This window comes from Pezoporus occidentalis, unplaced genomic scaffold (genome assembly GCF_034315485.1).
Source record: "Pezoporus occidentalis ecotype Australia unplaced genomic scaffold, CSIRO_AGI_Poc_V1 ctg15, whole genome shotgun sequence".
NCBI lineage: Eukaryota > Metazoa > Chordata > Aves > Psittaciformes > Psittacidae > Pezoporus > Pezoporus occidentalis.
The window spans coordinates 7,722,938-7,739,179 of NW_026913316.1; the positions used below are offsets into that span (position 1 = coordinate 7,722,938).

The 16,242-nt window shown below is 40.2% G+C and overlaps 1 protein-coding gene across 14 annotated transcripts in view; it reads left to right on the forward strand.

The window, feature by feature from the left end:
* FHOD3 (formin homology 2 domain containing 3) overlaps positions 1-16,242 on the forward strand; it is a 373,808-nt gene that overhangs the window by 218,443 nt on the left and 139,123 nt on the right. For all 14 annotated transcript variants that reach the window (XM_062610938.1, XM_062610941.1, XM_062610937.1 and 11 more), the window contains exon 6: positions 2,970-3,064. In XM_062610938.1, coding sequence (XP_062466922.1) covers positions 2,970-3,064 — 95 coding nt within the window. The remainder of the gene's footprint in view (positions 1-2,969; positions 3,065-16,242) is intronic.

Sequence of the window (16,242 nt, forward strand, 5' to 3'; positions counted from 1 at the left end):
GAACGGGCACGTACAAATGCAAACTTAAATGATTTTGGGCTAGATTAGCCTTCCAAACGACCTCAGATCGCCTTACAAAGTAACGTGCCATGTCTTGGCAAGGTTCTGCCTGTTGGGCATGCATGCATGCCAACTTGCACGTGCAGGGCTGTGAGTATGTGGAATTTGCACTGTAGCCACAGCCATTTCAGCAGACTATGACCATGACCATGGTCTGGGAGGTAGGCTATCAGTTGGGTAGACCAGTTGAAAGAATATAAAGCAGTGTCCTGTGGCAAGTCTGTTTACATTTGGTGTAAAACTGATGTGTCCTACTCAGCCAGACCCAAGCCCTGGGAGAGCCTGAGAGCCTCCAGTCCACCAGCCTGCTCCTACACAAGCATCTTTGATGGCCTTTTCCATTTTGCCACTGTTTTCTGATTACTAGGTGTTACGTTTTCTCCCTCAGCACAGACACTTGACATGGTATGAAAACCAGCATCTTCCTGCTTTTGAGTCTTGCATTTCTTTTACTGAGAATTTTTAAGGCATTGGCTTTTGCAAACTATATGCAAAGCCTCCCTAATTTACTCTTCCTTATAATGAAAATTGACTTCTCAACCCTGCTCATCATGTCTTACTTTCATTTTTATGACCCCAAAGGCAGGAAATAGCTATAAGTTCCACCTTAAGGTCTCTCAGCAGCTGATAAGTCGATGTGTGACAGATAATTACTGGAGTCATGACTGGGATCATCATCACTTGGATGTGGTCAGCATGGCTCCACAGCAAACCTGTCTCCATCTGGTCATTTCATGGCATCTTTTATAATTCTTTATGTTGTAAATCTTATTGGTCAATTGTTCAAAAGGCACCAGTAGTGGAGTTTTTTTATGTGTTACTAATTTGTCACCTTCATCCAGAAGACCCATTCTGTGGAAAGGTAGAGATACTGCCGTATATTTTTTATCATAATAACAAGGGGAGGGGAGGGTGAAGGACGGGGCAAGATTAGTGGTAGCAAATGAAAATTGTCAGGAATCCTTAAAACTCGGGGGGATGGGGGGCACATTAAGAGGCTGAAGACTAATGCATCCCAGATCTCACTTATGCATTCAGTCTAACTGGTCTTAAGTATGAGCAATGGAGTAATTTTATATTGTGTGTATGTTTTCCCTTTAAAAGCAGACTTGTTGCTGTCTTTGATTTCTATATTAATTTGGAAAGCGTGCACAAATAGTAAAATTTGTTTCATATTTGTTTCAAATTCAAATTAAATCCCTTCACCCCCAACCAAAAATTTGCAAGAGAAAAAAAAAAGGGGGAAGTTAGTGACCTTGTCATGACTGGATCTCGTTCTGATCAACAGCCAACTCTTTTTAGCATTGCGAGGAAGTAAAAAGAATTAAAACTTTCTCTGATTACCACTGGGATAGCAGTATTCTTCTCTTTCCTCTACCTGCCAGGAAATGCTTCAAAGCAGCCATTAATTCAGGTAGTGTAACTCTTATCTCTTTTTGCTGGCTAGCTTGCATCTTTTAATTTACTTTAACACTTGGGCCTGTGTCCCTGCCACCTGATTTTATTCACCTGAGACACACGTCTTTGGAGGGTAGTAAATCATTGCTTCCTGTAGAGCGGCAATGAGGCCTGCCTAAGATAAGAGTTATCTCCTTGCCATAGCCCTCTTCTTACTTTTTCTCCATCTCCATTGACTATGTAGGGTGAATTTGTTTCTAGCCTGGTGTAACAGATTAGATAAGGAATATAAGTACCTAAAATTAGTACCTGTTCTTTTTTTTTTTTTAAACTGTAAGTCAACCAACTAAAGCAAAGGTAAAAGGAGAAGACAGTGAAAAAATGAGTTAGCTGCTTAGCCATAGTGGGTACTTAAGGGTTTGCCTAACAATTATGTCTTTGAAAAGTCTGCCATCAAGTAAAGTGATGCTGCACTGTGCACAACCTGTGCAAAAGTTAGCAAACATTTGGAATGTGTTTGGAAGATTAATAACATCATAATTTTCCTCACCCTGTGGACTTTTTCCTTCTCCCCCCCCCCCCCCATAAAGCAGTGCACTAGGGACTCATCAGGTTGTGCATTAGATAATTGAGTTGTTATGCCAACAGGCTGTGCTGAAAGGTGTTACATCAGTGGTTTCTTTTTCATCCCACTGTGCTTTGATCTCATGCTATAAAGCAGAAGATCTAACAGTGGAAACTTTTGAAGATGACAGATGCATTTCGCTAATCCACTTTTCATAATCCGTACGAAAAATGTCTGTCCTTATCAGTCAGGAAAGATTTAATAGCTGTTGTCTCTAGAAAGTCTCATATTATCAGAATAGCAAACTGTGGAATTACTGCTAGGAAATATTTTACTAGCATTATTTGAAATGCATATGCTTTAGAATAGATGAATAGTGGTGCTTCTTTGTTAACCAGGCTTTGTTTGTTGAATTTTCTTCCTAAAATGCAAAACTCGGAAGAAAGCACTGTGCAGTGGTGAATATTTGCTGTCCTTATTGGTGTTAATTGCCCTGCTTTCATTTCATGTTATGGGAATTCACTGAAACAGTCAATCCAAATATATTAATTCCAAATATTATATGGTCCTGAAATAAATAATTAAAAACTCTTGGCTCACAAGGTGTAGAGTATTGTAGCTGATGGAACTTCTGCAGCAATAAGCAGTGTGTAGAATACTGTATGCAGATTTTGGGGCAATAAAATGTGGTATCTTCTAGGAAAGAACACATGCCTGTGCTTGTCCCTGGATGAAATTCACACTTATATCATCCAGATGAAGTCAGTAAAGTTACTGCAGTTGCCCAGGATTTCATCCAGCACAATCTTGCCCAATATATGTTTCTTTAGTTGAGCTCCCCACGTCTCTGGAAAACCTGGCTTACAGAAAATTGCCAGCAATGTTTAGGATTTTAAAAACTATTTGCCAGGTCTGATTTGCATTTTATCTCTTTTCTTTACAATAGCTTTGGGGCAGATCATGCTCTATGTCGATGGCATGAATGGAGTAATAAATCATAATGAAACCATCCAGTGGCTGTACACACTTATTGGGTCGAAGGTAAGACACTCTCCAAAATTCTCTTTTATATGATTTTGCTGTTCTTTAAATGCATTTTATTTGTATTACATATGCATTTAGGGTAGAAACAGACTGCCTTGAGATTCTAAATGAATACATAACACTCTTCATGGAAACCAGAGCACACTGAGCTGTTACTTCTTTTTGACCCCTTTTATACTCTTTTGTGCTTTTGGCACATACTCTACTTTTAGAAGCAAATATACCTAAGATGCCCTCATTACTGTCTGTGCTGCCATTAGAGTTGCCCATGGAACAGATTTTTTTAGTCTTGCAGTTGTCATTCCCAAGACATTCTTTGGAACCATTTTTTTGGGGTGTTTTTTTTTCACCTTTCTATTTTATGAATGCAAATTCTTTTCTACAGTTTCACCATTCTATACTGGTCAACTTTGTTGAGCACTGAGGGAGGACAATTCAGAGTGACTTCCTCTTTGGAACAGAACAGAGAAGGATAGGCTTCCTTCTTAGACCAGAACAGAATTAGATAGAATAATTCAGTTGGAAGGGATCCACACCTATGATGTAGTCCAACTGCCTGACCAGTTCAGGGCTGACCAAAAGTCAAAGCATGTTAATCAAGAGCATTGTCCAAATGCCTTTTAAACACTGAGAGGCTTGAGGCATCGTCCACGTGTCTAGGAAGCCTGCTGCAGTGTTTGACCACCCTCTCAGTAAAGAAATGCTTCTTAATGTCTTCTAGAAGACAAAGTCTGGTACCTGTCTACAGGAGAATATTTGTTGGTCCCTACCTACAAGGAGGCAAAAGCTGAAGATCAGAATATATGCCACTTGAGTTTGTCTTCTCTAGTGCTGCAGTGATTTATATAGTGCACAACCCACTTTGAAGGTCATCTTTGCTCGAAGTCAAGAAGAAAGCAGAATACAAAATCTGCTGCTGCACCATCTTGGAGGGCCATAGGGCAGGTAAAACCACAAATACACCATTCTCCAGTCTGTTGGCTCTGCAGCTTTAGAAAGTTTAAGGCCTTCAGGGACTGCCGCTGCTCTTGTCACGTAGACCTGCTTGGGATAGATCTGTGGGAACCAATAGACAGAACGTGGTATGTTAGCTATTAGTAGCAGCTCAAAAATTGCTAAGAAATTTCCAGAAATGTTTCCTCAAGTGGCTGAGTAGCAGAAAGTTGCTGTTGGATAGTGTAGTGACACAGAGGTGCTGCTGCTCTCCCCCTTTCCCCTGATAGTTTTTATAACACAAGGAGAAAAAAGAGCTTGGTGTCCCAGGGGCCTTTTCTTAACCACTAAAGATTTTTTTCTACAATATGCAGACTTCACTGCTGCATCAGATTATCAAGTCAGAGAACAGATGCTGCGATATTGAAAGAACTGATTTGTCTTGATTTATGTTCACCTATATTGGTAGAAACATAAAAGTAAGGTAATTACAGTTATGTAACAAGCAAAACAGGAAAAAAAAAAGTGTTGCCATGTCCATGATTATTTTAGTTCTCTAATGCACCTAGTGGGAATGGGATGGGAGAGAACCACAACTGCTTTGCTACCTTGTAGATTAAATTCTGTCTAGATTTTCTTGACCAGAGTACTTCAGCTCTTGGGTCCTTAAGCTCCTTTCTCCCTCCCCCACCACCAGTCAGAATGATTATCTCCATATCCTGACTCAGTGCCTGCAGCTGAGGAATGCAGGCAATGTGCTTTGAATAGTTTGGTTTCAGGTAGCATCAAAGTTGCTTTTTCGTTATTCTTCGACTGTCTTGGAAGAGATCTAAGTCCCTGTTTGTATGCCAGAAGTTAACCAAATGTATGGCAGGTTTACTGTCAGAGTGTGGTGGGACAGCTGCTTTATGCACTTAAAGGTGGTTTTGACTTTCTGTGAAAAATGAGCCCCTGGAATTTGCAATGCTTCTCCAGTCTAATGTGCAGCCCTGCTATGCTGATGCTTTCTCCACAGCAAAAGTGGTGGAACATCATGTTAACACTGCTGAACAAAAAATGAATAGTGAAATTGCCAGTTAAGCTCTGGGATAAGATGCAGGAGGAATACAATAATTTTGCTGCCATGACTGTGACACATGTTTTCTCCGTTCTCAAAAGCTCTGACAAGTCTTAATATGCTATAATTTGGTACTCAGTTCAAAGATCACTTTGCATGTGTCTGGTAAAACTTTTGTAATCTTGATCTTAAATGACTTGTTTGTTAGTGGGCAGAAGGAGCCTTCTCTGGTATTGTATAGGCACTAGATTAGAAATTTGAAAATAACGGTACTCTTCTTCTGCCATGTTATTTGCAGAGAAGAGCATTATCCACACATCCCAGAATCTCTGAGCCACTGCCGGTTCCATGCAAGACACATTCAACCATGTGTGACCGCACCAGTGTTTGCCACTGACCTTACATAGTCTGTCTGTGGACTGCTTTTCAATCATCAATGGTTAATACATCCCTGGAATAAAACATTTACAGCATAATCCCAATTTAAATGTGCATCACTGCTATTTCATCAATAGTTATTTAGGCAGTAATTCATCAGTCTTTCCTTGTTTTACAAAACATTCAAGAATGTACTTAATTATGGGTGTATGGTTTCATGCTGTTGGCTTCCAGTGAACTTTAATACATAACTGAGTTCAGCAGTGTACTGCTGTAGGAGTGCAGAAGAGGGCTGTAGCAGGGCCAAGACTCTGACAATCTTATATAAGCTACAAGTTACGTGAATAGGAAATATTTGCATCAACTGATTTTTCTTTTAGCATTCATTGGGAGCATGGGGCATTCATGCAAGATAGTTTGCTTTCTAAAAGATAAATCTAGGAGTCAATGAATGTTAGTTAACAGTGCTTTCAGAATTGCTCTTAATTTTTGCTTTTTTTCTATCTGAAGTGAGTAATCTAACCTGTCCAGGATGTTGCCTTAACTGACATGTTTCAACCTCACAACATCTGGGAAATGATATTTCACCACTTTCTTGGTGTTTCTGCAAGCTATGTGTTGCTGCTGCTGAAGCTGGAATTAAGTTTTTGTGTTGTATTGCAAGTTATATTTAACCTGGTTGTAAAGGGACCTGAGGCATTTGTTTGCGCTGGCAGCTGGCACCCCATAACCCTGTGGAGGTCTATGGTGGATCACTTGCAGGTAGAGTCTTGGTTTGATAATAATGGCAAGGGCTGTTGGAAAATTTATCTTAATCAAAGCAAGGGACGGCAGGTTAAAGACATACATGCACTAAGCTATATTAAGTCCTTATAATGTGTTTTTCATCTGTTAGCATCTATGAGGTTATATATATATATACTTTCAGATGTGTTGGTATTCCCTCTGCCCTGGTAATAGAAAGCATACAGCACTGTATCAGTGCCGTATCCTCTCCAGGAATAACTACCGAGTGTTTACAAAAGGTGCATTTCTGAACCAAGGATCTTGGAAAAATCCCAGGTATTTTTATCATCTACTAGAGAAGCAAATGTTCATTTGCATCACAAACCTACAGGCTTTTGCCATTCTGCCTCAATCTTCAATGGCACATCTAAGGCATTAAGTAGTCCAAAACCTGAGTGTGGTTTCACCTTTCCCTCCATTTCTGAATGCTACTGATAATGATTATTTTTTCCCATTTGATGATCCAGGCTGTTCTAATTTCCCCCAGGGGAGCTAAAGCCCCTTTTTGGCATTGTATTCAGTGGAAAGTAATCCATTTTCAAAGTGGTGCTCGGTAACCTCAGAAGACAGGGTGGAATGCTGGGCCCAGGCTGATGCAGAGGGGTTGATTAAAGATTCCTATCTCACATATTGTTTTAATTTTTGTTTTCTCCTACTTTGCTTCTGTCTGAATCCTAGATTGCGAGGTTAAATACAAACTTTAACCAGCAAGTTGTTCCTTTAGCCTTGTGTGACTCTTTTGCTTCCTTCACTATTGAAGTAATGACTCTTTGAATGTTTTAAATTGTAATTCAATCAAAAAAAAACAACAAAACTCAACCTCAACAAAAAAATATTTCAAAGCAAAAGGAAAAAGTCCTCAACATTGAAACAGAACATGGTTATAGTGGGAGAATTTGTTGGTTTCAAAAGAGAAGTCCAGGAGGGCTGCTTTTCCTCCACAGTGCCAGTGACATGTTAAAACACACCTATGGCTGGTAAGTCATTTTGAGAGAATTTTTAAAGAAATAATATTCTACATCACAAAAAGCCCTGAAGTTGTTTTTACAAGTGAATCATTTAAGGTATGCAGGGATAAATACTTAATTTAAGAACTTGATTATATCTGTCTCCATTTCACAAATCATTTATGCATGTGTTCAATTGAAGTCATAAGTGGAGCAGAGAATACCATATAACTTGAATTTGTGCTCTTCCTCAGGAAATTTCTCACCAAATCTTATGCAAGTGGATTTTAAAGTGGGTCTACAAATACATACCAAATAATGGTTTGTAGTCATGGGGAAAGTTACAAATGTAAAAGGCTCAACAGAAATGAATAGGGCTAAAATAGTAGCAGTAATAATGCTAAAGCCCAAAGCATGTTGGATTAAATCACTACCAAAACTATACAGTGTACTCTCTTGTTGAGAATCCTGGAAATACAATGTATTTGCATCTCATTAACTTTTCTGGTATTATATTGTGTGTATGGATGACCTAGTCTGAGTTAACATTGCTTGATGATGAGAATGAATATGCAGTCCGATCTTTGTGAGCAGGTGGTTGTGTTGTAGAATTTTTCAGCACTTTATTCCTGGGAGGTTTGGAAGTGATCTAGAAAAAGTGGCCAGTTAAAAAGAATTAAGCACCCAGGAAAAATTACACAACTTGGGCACCTACTGTGATTAATTCCACAGGTTGTCGCCTTCTCAATCTGCTGCCTTGATAGTTAAAACTCTTGCATCCTCTGACAAATAAGACCCTACCTACAGCTAACATACAAGCTATTCAGATTGTATTGTCTCTCTTACCTCAAGCCACAACTCTCGTAAGCCTTTGGTTTTGCTCTGTTTTCAGGTCTTGCCAGGTAGAAATGTCAGTTAGATGTCAGTTTTACAGGCTTTCAGGCTCCTTTGCTTCCTTCAAGGGTTCTGTTTAAAGCTGAGGTCTCTCCTTGAGCCCTAAAGTCAGTGGGGTCCCACCCATGGGCTGTCCTGCGCTTGAGGCCCTGAGCTGTGGGGAAGAGGTACAATTTCTTTGAGTTCAGTGAAACTCTGAACATTCATGTCATGATTCTTAAGTTTAATCTTCTGTGCATTTGGCCACAGAACTGTTGTTATGAAAATGGTTGTGTGAGGAAGAAACAAAATCCGAGATTTACAGTAACTTTCCTACTTCCTGCCTCTCAAGGGCTTGAGCCAATGCTCACCCAGGCTGCCTGAGAGCTTCCGTCCTCTTTCACTCAGAAGCTGTAATGCCGCTGTTGCACGAAGGGAGTTTATTTTGAATTGTATTTAATTAGCACTTTGAAGATAAAGATCAGGATGTTGCAATAAACTTGGAATATGATACGCCAGCCAGCGCAGACTACGTTAAGCACTCCCTTTTGTCTGTCCAAATCAGCAGACAGACTGTTATGAGTGCTGCTGTTCTTCACCAACCTTATTTGTGGGTGAGTTTCAAAGTCAGTCCATCAAACATGAGTTTGCAGTAGTCCAGTCCTGCAGAAATAACTATTCCCATAGCTCCATCTGTTGCATTCACTCCTGAGTATTTTGAAGGGATAAATGAGCTCTCATAGATTAAGGTGATACTAGAAAACACATAGTTCCCCCATATCGTATCAGAGATCTGATTTCAACTCATTTGAAGTAGAGAATGGGAAAATGTAATGATTAACTGCCAACAGCATGGCAAATGTATAGGCCCACCTTTTCACTCAGTCTCATGTGTTCAAATTTGTATGAGTAAATGTTGTGATAGCAATGAGTGAAATATGTCCACACATTTCCAGAAAATACTGTAATCTATGCAGACATACAGATTTCTTGTGAAGGAAAGGCCTGAAGAAGGAAAAAAGCAAATGTTATACTAGTATTGGGGAGAAGAGGGGGGAGAATATATAAACCAACCTAAAGTCAGTACTAGCTTTTAGAATTACCTTTGTCTCTCTCATTGCAGTAGTTCAGTGTCACAGATATGTGCTTACCAATGTGAATGATAACAGTTGTGAGTAAATTACTGTGTTCTACTGGGCCCTAGCTGGTAGCTAATAGAAAATAGTATTTTGTATTAGCTACTAATGTTTTCTAACAGGCATTATGTCCAGCATTCCTGTGAGAGGGCACAGTTGGAAAGTTTGTTTCTATTGAGAGATGAGACTGAAGAAAATGAAGCCTACTTTTTCCAGTGTGCTTGAAGCCACCAGTGTGAAAACTTTTTTGACTAGAAAATCAATTGCCTGAAGAAGAAAAATACAAAATTTTCAATCTCAAGTTGTCAGATGGAAAAGAGTGAAGATATATGAAGTAGTCTCTCCAAGGCTAAAAAAGCAGCTGGTTATAATCCAAGCTTACAGTACACAACTGAGATTTTTATGCATATTCTAAACACAGAAATCAGCTTGGCCAGTGTAAAACACATTATGGTCATTTTGCCAAACCTTTTGGGATAGCTGAGTTATCATTTTGCAGAGTAGAAATACCATTAGTCCTAAGTCAGGAGTTAAGTGAGCTGCATTTTGAGAAGTGATTTAAAATTAAAATAAGCAGTTATGTCTAAATATTTTCTGGAAGCACTATTTCATAAACTCAGATGTATAATGCTTCAGTTTGCAGGGTTGCCTGTTTTCTGGGCTCTGTTTCTCTTAGGTGACACAGGGATATATCTTTTCTGGCCGTGGCTGTGGTGATTTGTGGAGGGCATGTGGGCTATTAGAAAGTTTTGATGAAGAACGGGGAAAGCTCTTGTGGTGCATAGTCAGTTGTTGAAATGCCACCAAACTCAAATTTGTTTGCTTAGTGAGGTCAAGTGATGTACTTTGTTTAATCTATTTTATAGTTAAAGTAAGTGCATGTGAAAAGTCCAGGTAGTGTTGATGTCCAGTTACATGGTGATTTTAGCACTGCTGCGGAACTGCACAAGTAACTGCCTCTTCATGCAGGCAGCTCCATGTGGCCTGAAGTGGAGGCATCCTGGTGGGAAGCCAGTTGACAATCCTTTCTTGCTCCCCTAAGTCCTGTTCTCCAAGACCAGTACTGCCAAACTCAACAGCTTCTGGCATTGTAAGAAGAGTAAGGAATTCATTTTCAATCTGATGTGATAGTATGCATTATCAGGTACGGCTGTATGTTAAACTAGTGTTTGTGTCAGTCTGTTGGATGACTGACTGTGTGTTATATATTTATATTAATCAGTAAATGGGTGTCAAAGAACAAAGTCATAGGCTCATGTCAGTAACAAATATAATTTGTCCTCTGTCCTCGTATTCCCATTCCCACTGGGCAAGTCCTTCCAGGTACGATCAGCAGAGGTACTTTTGTGCAATAAGGCCTTGAATGATGGGGAGCAGGGCCCATGCATATGCCATGTGCAGTACATGAGATAGATCATTATGAAAACTAAGAAAATGCAGCATAGTGAATGGGTAAGTTTCCAGAAAGTGCCAAGTACTGGTACGTCACCTAGTTGTTATATTGTTCGTCTTCCTTCTGCGTAGTGAGACCAGTTTAAACCCAGTCAGGTAGCTTGTTCACTCACTCCCAGTGAGTGGTGCCGAGCTGACAACAATCGAACGTCTGCCTCCCCGCACCGGGGCTCTCCCCTTCCCCGCTCCCGGAGGAACCGAGAGAGTGCAACTCCTACGGGTTGAGACAAAAACAGTCCAGCAACAAATCACCAGCGCTACTATCAGTGATAAGGGAAAATAACATGTCCTCCACCCGGAAACCCTTGTCCTTCCGGGTCACTCCCAGTTACCCCTCACCCCGGGCATGACGTGCTGTGGTATGGAATACCTGGTCAGGCGCCCCGTCTCTGCTTCCTCACAGCCTCCCCTCCTCCCTGGCAGAGCATGAGCCTCACAGAGTCCTGGGTCAGGGTAAACATCACTTAGCAACAACCGAGAACATCGGCTTCACCAACACTGTTCTCAAACTGGAAGTCAAAACACAGCACTGTACCAGTTAACACAAAGGAAAAACATGACTGCTACTGCGGAACCCAGGACACCAGTATAAGAAACAAACCTGGCATCCGGATCTCCTGAGGCTTAGTTGCATGTCCTGATTTTAGACAGAGCTTTTGGTTGTTCTGCTAGCAGAAAGCAAAGGGATGTATACTTGTGTGCGCTGCAGTTCCACTTCTGTAGGAAGAAAGGTGGTGGTCAACCGTTTGCATTCTTCAGTGTATATTAATACTTTGGGGGTTATAACTGTTAAAAAGGTCATTATGGTTAATTTTTACTTACTCTGACAGATTTGAGGAATGTAGGTTTCCTTTCCTTATCTTGTAGGTAGCCTTTCCTGCATTGTTGGTGTGGATCCTTTTTACAGGATTTTGCAGAAATGCAAGTGCAGTCTATGAGGAAACAACAGAAGTTCCACACAGTCTGTTCAAACTTTTGGTTGTGCAAGGATCTCATGCTCCTCTAAAAGTATGAATTGAATCCACTGTGTACTTTGTTTCTGCTGATGTGAGGCATATAGGGTCCATCTTTTTCTGCAGAGCTGTGCTGCTTGATATCTCTCCAGTTTGGTTTTAATACCCTATCTTTTTAAGCTCCTTGAGATAGAAACTGAATTAATGAATACTGCATTGCCTTCTTAAGTTCACTTTAATTTTCTTCTTAAGTCAGTCTCTGTGCTGGTTTCCCATGTATATAATGCAGTAGTGGAATCCTACCTACAGGAAAGAAAGTGCTATCCAACATTTTTTGCAGAGTCATGTAAACCAGATCCAAGACAGTTCAGCCAACACAGCAGTTAATATACCAGTGTTTTGCTTGTAGCTTAGCCTGGAAGAATGGCCCAGCTAGGGACGGAGTCCATACATTGGGAGATCCAGCCTGAATCCAGCTTCCAGGCACATTCTTGAACCAGTTTCCAAATCCCTTTGTGCCCTGGTCCTTCATCTGGAAAATTGGTATTTAGATTTTAGAGCCCTGAGGGAAGAACATGAGGGAGTGGAAGGACAGATTATATGTGTTGAAGACATACATAGGTGAAAGTTGAACCTAATACTAATTGTTACCATATCTGTCCCTCTGGCATCACTCAAAAATGCTTGTCATTCCTTTATTTAGACATAGTTGTTCTTTAAAGCAACAGCTACTAGCTAAAGGTACTTGGATAACAGTAAAAAATACGCTGTATCAAAAATGGAACCCACCAAAACATATATGATGGCTTCACATGCAGCAGGTAGTGGACCCCAAGAAACCTTTGAGTTTCAAAAGGGTCATGTTCCTCCCTGGCTTATTGCCGTAAGGCTTATCATGGTTACCTAACAGATTTCATGTTGTTCTCAATTACAGAACTAGTCCTTAGGAAGGAAGATGTCTGTGTGGACTTCAGTTACTTTTCGTAAGATCAAGATCAATAGAAAGGTTCTCTGATATGTTTATTCTTCCCCCCTACAGTCCTCTAGTGGCTGTTTATACATATGAAGATTTCAGAATAATTTCCAGGACACCAGCAAGTTCTGTAGCTGGCTCCCAGGATTCACTGAAATGAGTCTTGTCTGGATGTGCTGTGTACTTTCTTTCCATATTCTGATCCTCTTTGATCACAGCAGTTGAACAAGGAGTTCATATGCTTCCTGGTTTTACACCCTGCTCCTCACTCCTCCCGTTTTTCTTTTTGAAGACCATATTAATGAAATAAAAAAATAAAAAATATGGTATTCAGTATAAAAAAATGCTGTTAATACCTCAGCCAGCATGAAGGATTTTTGAGTTTCTTACTAAAAAACAGAACTATAGCAAATGTATGCTTTGTCTTTTTTGATTCCAGCAGCATGTGGCTCCTTTCTTCTTTAGTTTAGTAATTAAAGCATCCTCTCAGAAGCCATTTTTTCTCCACTGCACTTTAGATTTCACCGTGTGGTTGTCTAAGCATCTTATTGTTGTGATTTTTGGAAGGAAATGCAACGCTTTGCTAACTTGCAGTTTGAATGCTTCCCCAGTTGAGCTTTATGTATAACAGCCTTTCCTGCAGAATATAAGTTGAAACAGTGAAATGGGACAAGAGACCCCTGCAGTATTAATATATGGAATTATCTCAGAATTGTTAATTCATGTGGTTCTGTTCACCCTGTTTTACTTTAAATAGAGAGAATAGAATTCTGCTTCATTTTTTTTTCTCCTCTCTGTCACCTTCACTCTCTGCGGTTTGCTGTGTTTTACGCTCGGGTCGCTCCTTTTTGTCTTTCTCATTGCAGTCTAGCTTCCCCGTATACATGCTCTTCTCCTGTTTGGTGTCTGTTGGGCAGCTCTTCCATGCATAGTGGAACTGTAGAACCCCCCTGTAGTAAGGTTTCTCTGTGACTGTTGGGGAAAGATGTGATAGCCCACCTGAAGATATGTTTGCTTCTAGATCTGCACTGCCTTTTGATTTGGTCAGCTGTGGATCTGATAGCGAGATTTGTGCCAAACTTGCTTACGACCATGATATACTTCAGCTTTTGTTACTGGCCTGCACAATGTCCCTTCGCCTCCCTTCTTATCCCCTTCTATGTGGGAATGCAATGTGAATGTCCAAGTTCAGCTTCTGACAGTGGAACATCTACATTCAGAGCAGAACATCAGACAGAAAATGTCAGTTCACTAAGTAGAATATGTCAGAGGATAACCTTGCCATTTACTAGGGTGGGTTTTATATAGGAAAGACAAATGCTCAGAGGGTGTCTCAAGGCGTTGGGCTACAGAATCTGAAAACTGAGCACAAGATTTTCCTGATGTCATCACCTGATGTAGTATTACTGCAATTACTCATCTAGGGGATTGTTTTGTTTTTCTTCCCTTTTGCTCAGAAGGGTGGGTTAGGATTAGTCGTCATTTTTGGCTAAACTAACACAGAGTTATGTGGAACAGATGGACGTCACCAGACTGCCTTTACCTACAGGTCATTAGCACAGCATGTTTTGACAGGTTTGAATAGTTCAGTGTCAGTCTGAACCAGTTACAACATTATGGATGTTAAAGCACTGATAGCATCCTGCCGTTTCAGTTATTCTCTAGTTCCAGTACAAATATGAAGCCTAAAAAAGCATCCTTCCCATTACCTTCCCTTTCAGAGGGCTGCTTTCTAAAGTTTTTGCAGTAGGTTGTCCTTCCTCATGGAAGTGAGTTGTGTTTTGAAGGAATAAAGGGAGATACTTCACTCAAAGCTTCAGGAAGTTTTAGACTTACCCTTTCACTTGAAACCATGCTACTAATGTGCATGACTGATTTCATTTTAAATCTGGCTTTGTCAATAAAAAATCATTTGCTTAAATGTCCTGTATTTTTAGAACCAAAGGAAAATGAAAATTTGGAAACATTTATAGTCGATATTAATACCTCCTGCCTATATCCAAGGTTCTTGCTTTCCTGCATCAGTATGGACTCATGCCGATGAACACAGACACACATTTTCTCTGACTGCTTGGGAGAAGCAGAATCATCAGTGGTGACCACCGCATGCCTGCAGCAAGTGACAAACAAAGGAGACTAGACAGGACACATTTTGTACAACCAAGATGCAGAAAACACTGCAGCTGTTCTCATGTAGAAGGAAAAAAATATCAGTGCTGGGAACAAAAAAAGCAAGCTTTCAGCCTTAGAAAAGCCATCCCACAGCACCACCTAGCAGACACAGACGGGTTGGAATAAGCTGACTGGGGAAAAGAGTGGAACAGAGTGCTACTGGAGAATACAATGTTGAGCAGGATTGTGAGCTTTAAAACAGCTGTTCCAACTAATACCTAGTGCAGGTCATTGATTCAAGCCGAGTTGTGCTGTCCTTCCTTCATGGAGCTGTTACCCTTTAGTATCTGGTATTTGTAGCCTGATGCAGCTAATTAGTCTCTCTGGATAGCTGATTAAATACATCTTCAGTATGTTTGGGGGTTTTTGACTTTGGCCCCATGTATTTTTTAACATACCTAGCTTAAGCAGAGTGATAGCATTGATTTTCTTGCCAATTATGTTCTTCTCTGCATTAGTCCGATCACCCAGCAGCCTGTTCAGGAATACTGGCAGAGCCCAGACGTTGAGCACTGTCCTGCTTCCATGGCTGGGGAAAACATATTAGAAAACAGTTAAGCTACAACTGCTGGCTGTCTCCATTTTTAAAATTAGTTGATTGATGTGTTTGCTTTTCTAGGGGGAACAGAATATGAACTTGCTTTTGGGCTGCAAAGTATTCATTTGTGAAACTGCAGCAGCCTCTTGCCTTTACTTTCTTACTTGATTAATCTTGTTCATCTCTGTGCCTTAAGCTGCCTTTTAACCTTCACCCTGCTGTCCTAAATAGGTGGATATGAAAGGCTCTAGCAATTCCCACTTGGAAGAGGATATCTAGGAGCTCAAAGGACTGCAATTCAAGAAGTGATTTCAGAGCACATGCTGTAGTCAGTTATGCTGAACTACAGCAGCATTGATCCTCCTATGAATTGTACTGTGGATATATGGGTTACAAAAACTGTGTCTCAGTAGTAGGAAAGAGTAGTAGGATATTCAGCTTGCAAAGGTTTTTAATTTGGCATTATGCGTGTAGGCACATCTGCTTTACTACTCAGAGGAAGTAGAGAGATCTCTGGCAGAAAGACTGAAATCTGGTTTCTTCCAGGCTGAGAGATCTTATTTTCCTGGTCAAAGCAGGCAACTGGCTATCAAGATTCTGAATTTTCTCTGTAGCATGTAATAATAGTAATGATAATGCTACTAATCATCATAATCATAGTTATTATTCAGAGACAAGAACTATACATCTGTATGTGGACACCTAAAACATTCTTTCAGATATTGTGAGATGTTTCACTTTAATGAAAGGAAATGTGCCTATTCAGGACTTTGGAAAATTTAAAAAAACAAACAAAAAAAACACAAACAAAAACAAATCCACAAACTTTTTTTTTCTGGTATTTCCGTGATCAGTGTGATCATGACCTTCACACAGTTGCTCCATGTTACTTCTCATCTCTTTATGGAATTCTGTAGATGCTTAAGTAAACGTTCTTTTTCAAGTGCAGTGAGAGCCTACAATGAAATATTTTCTAA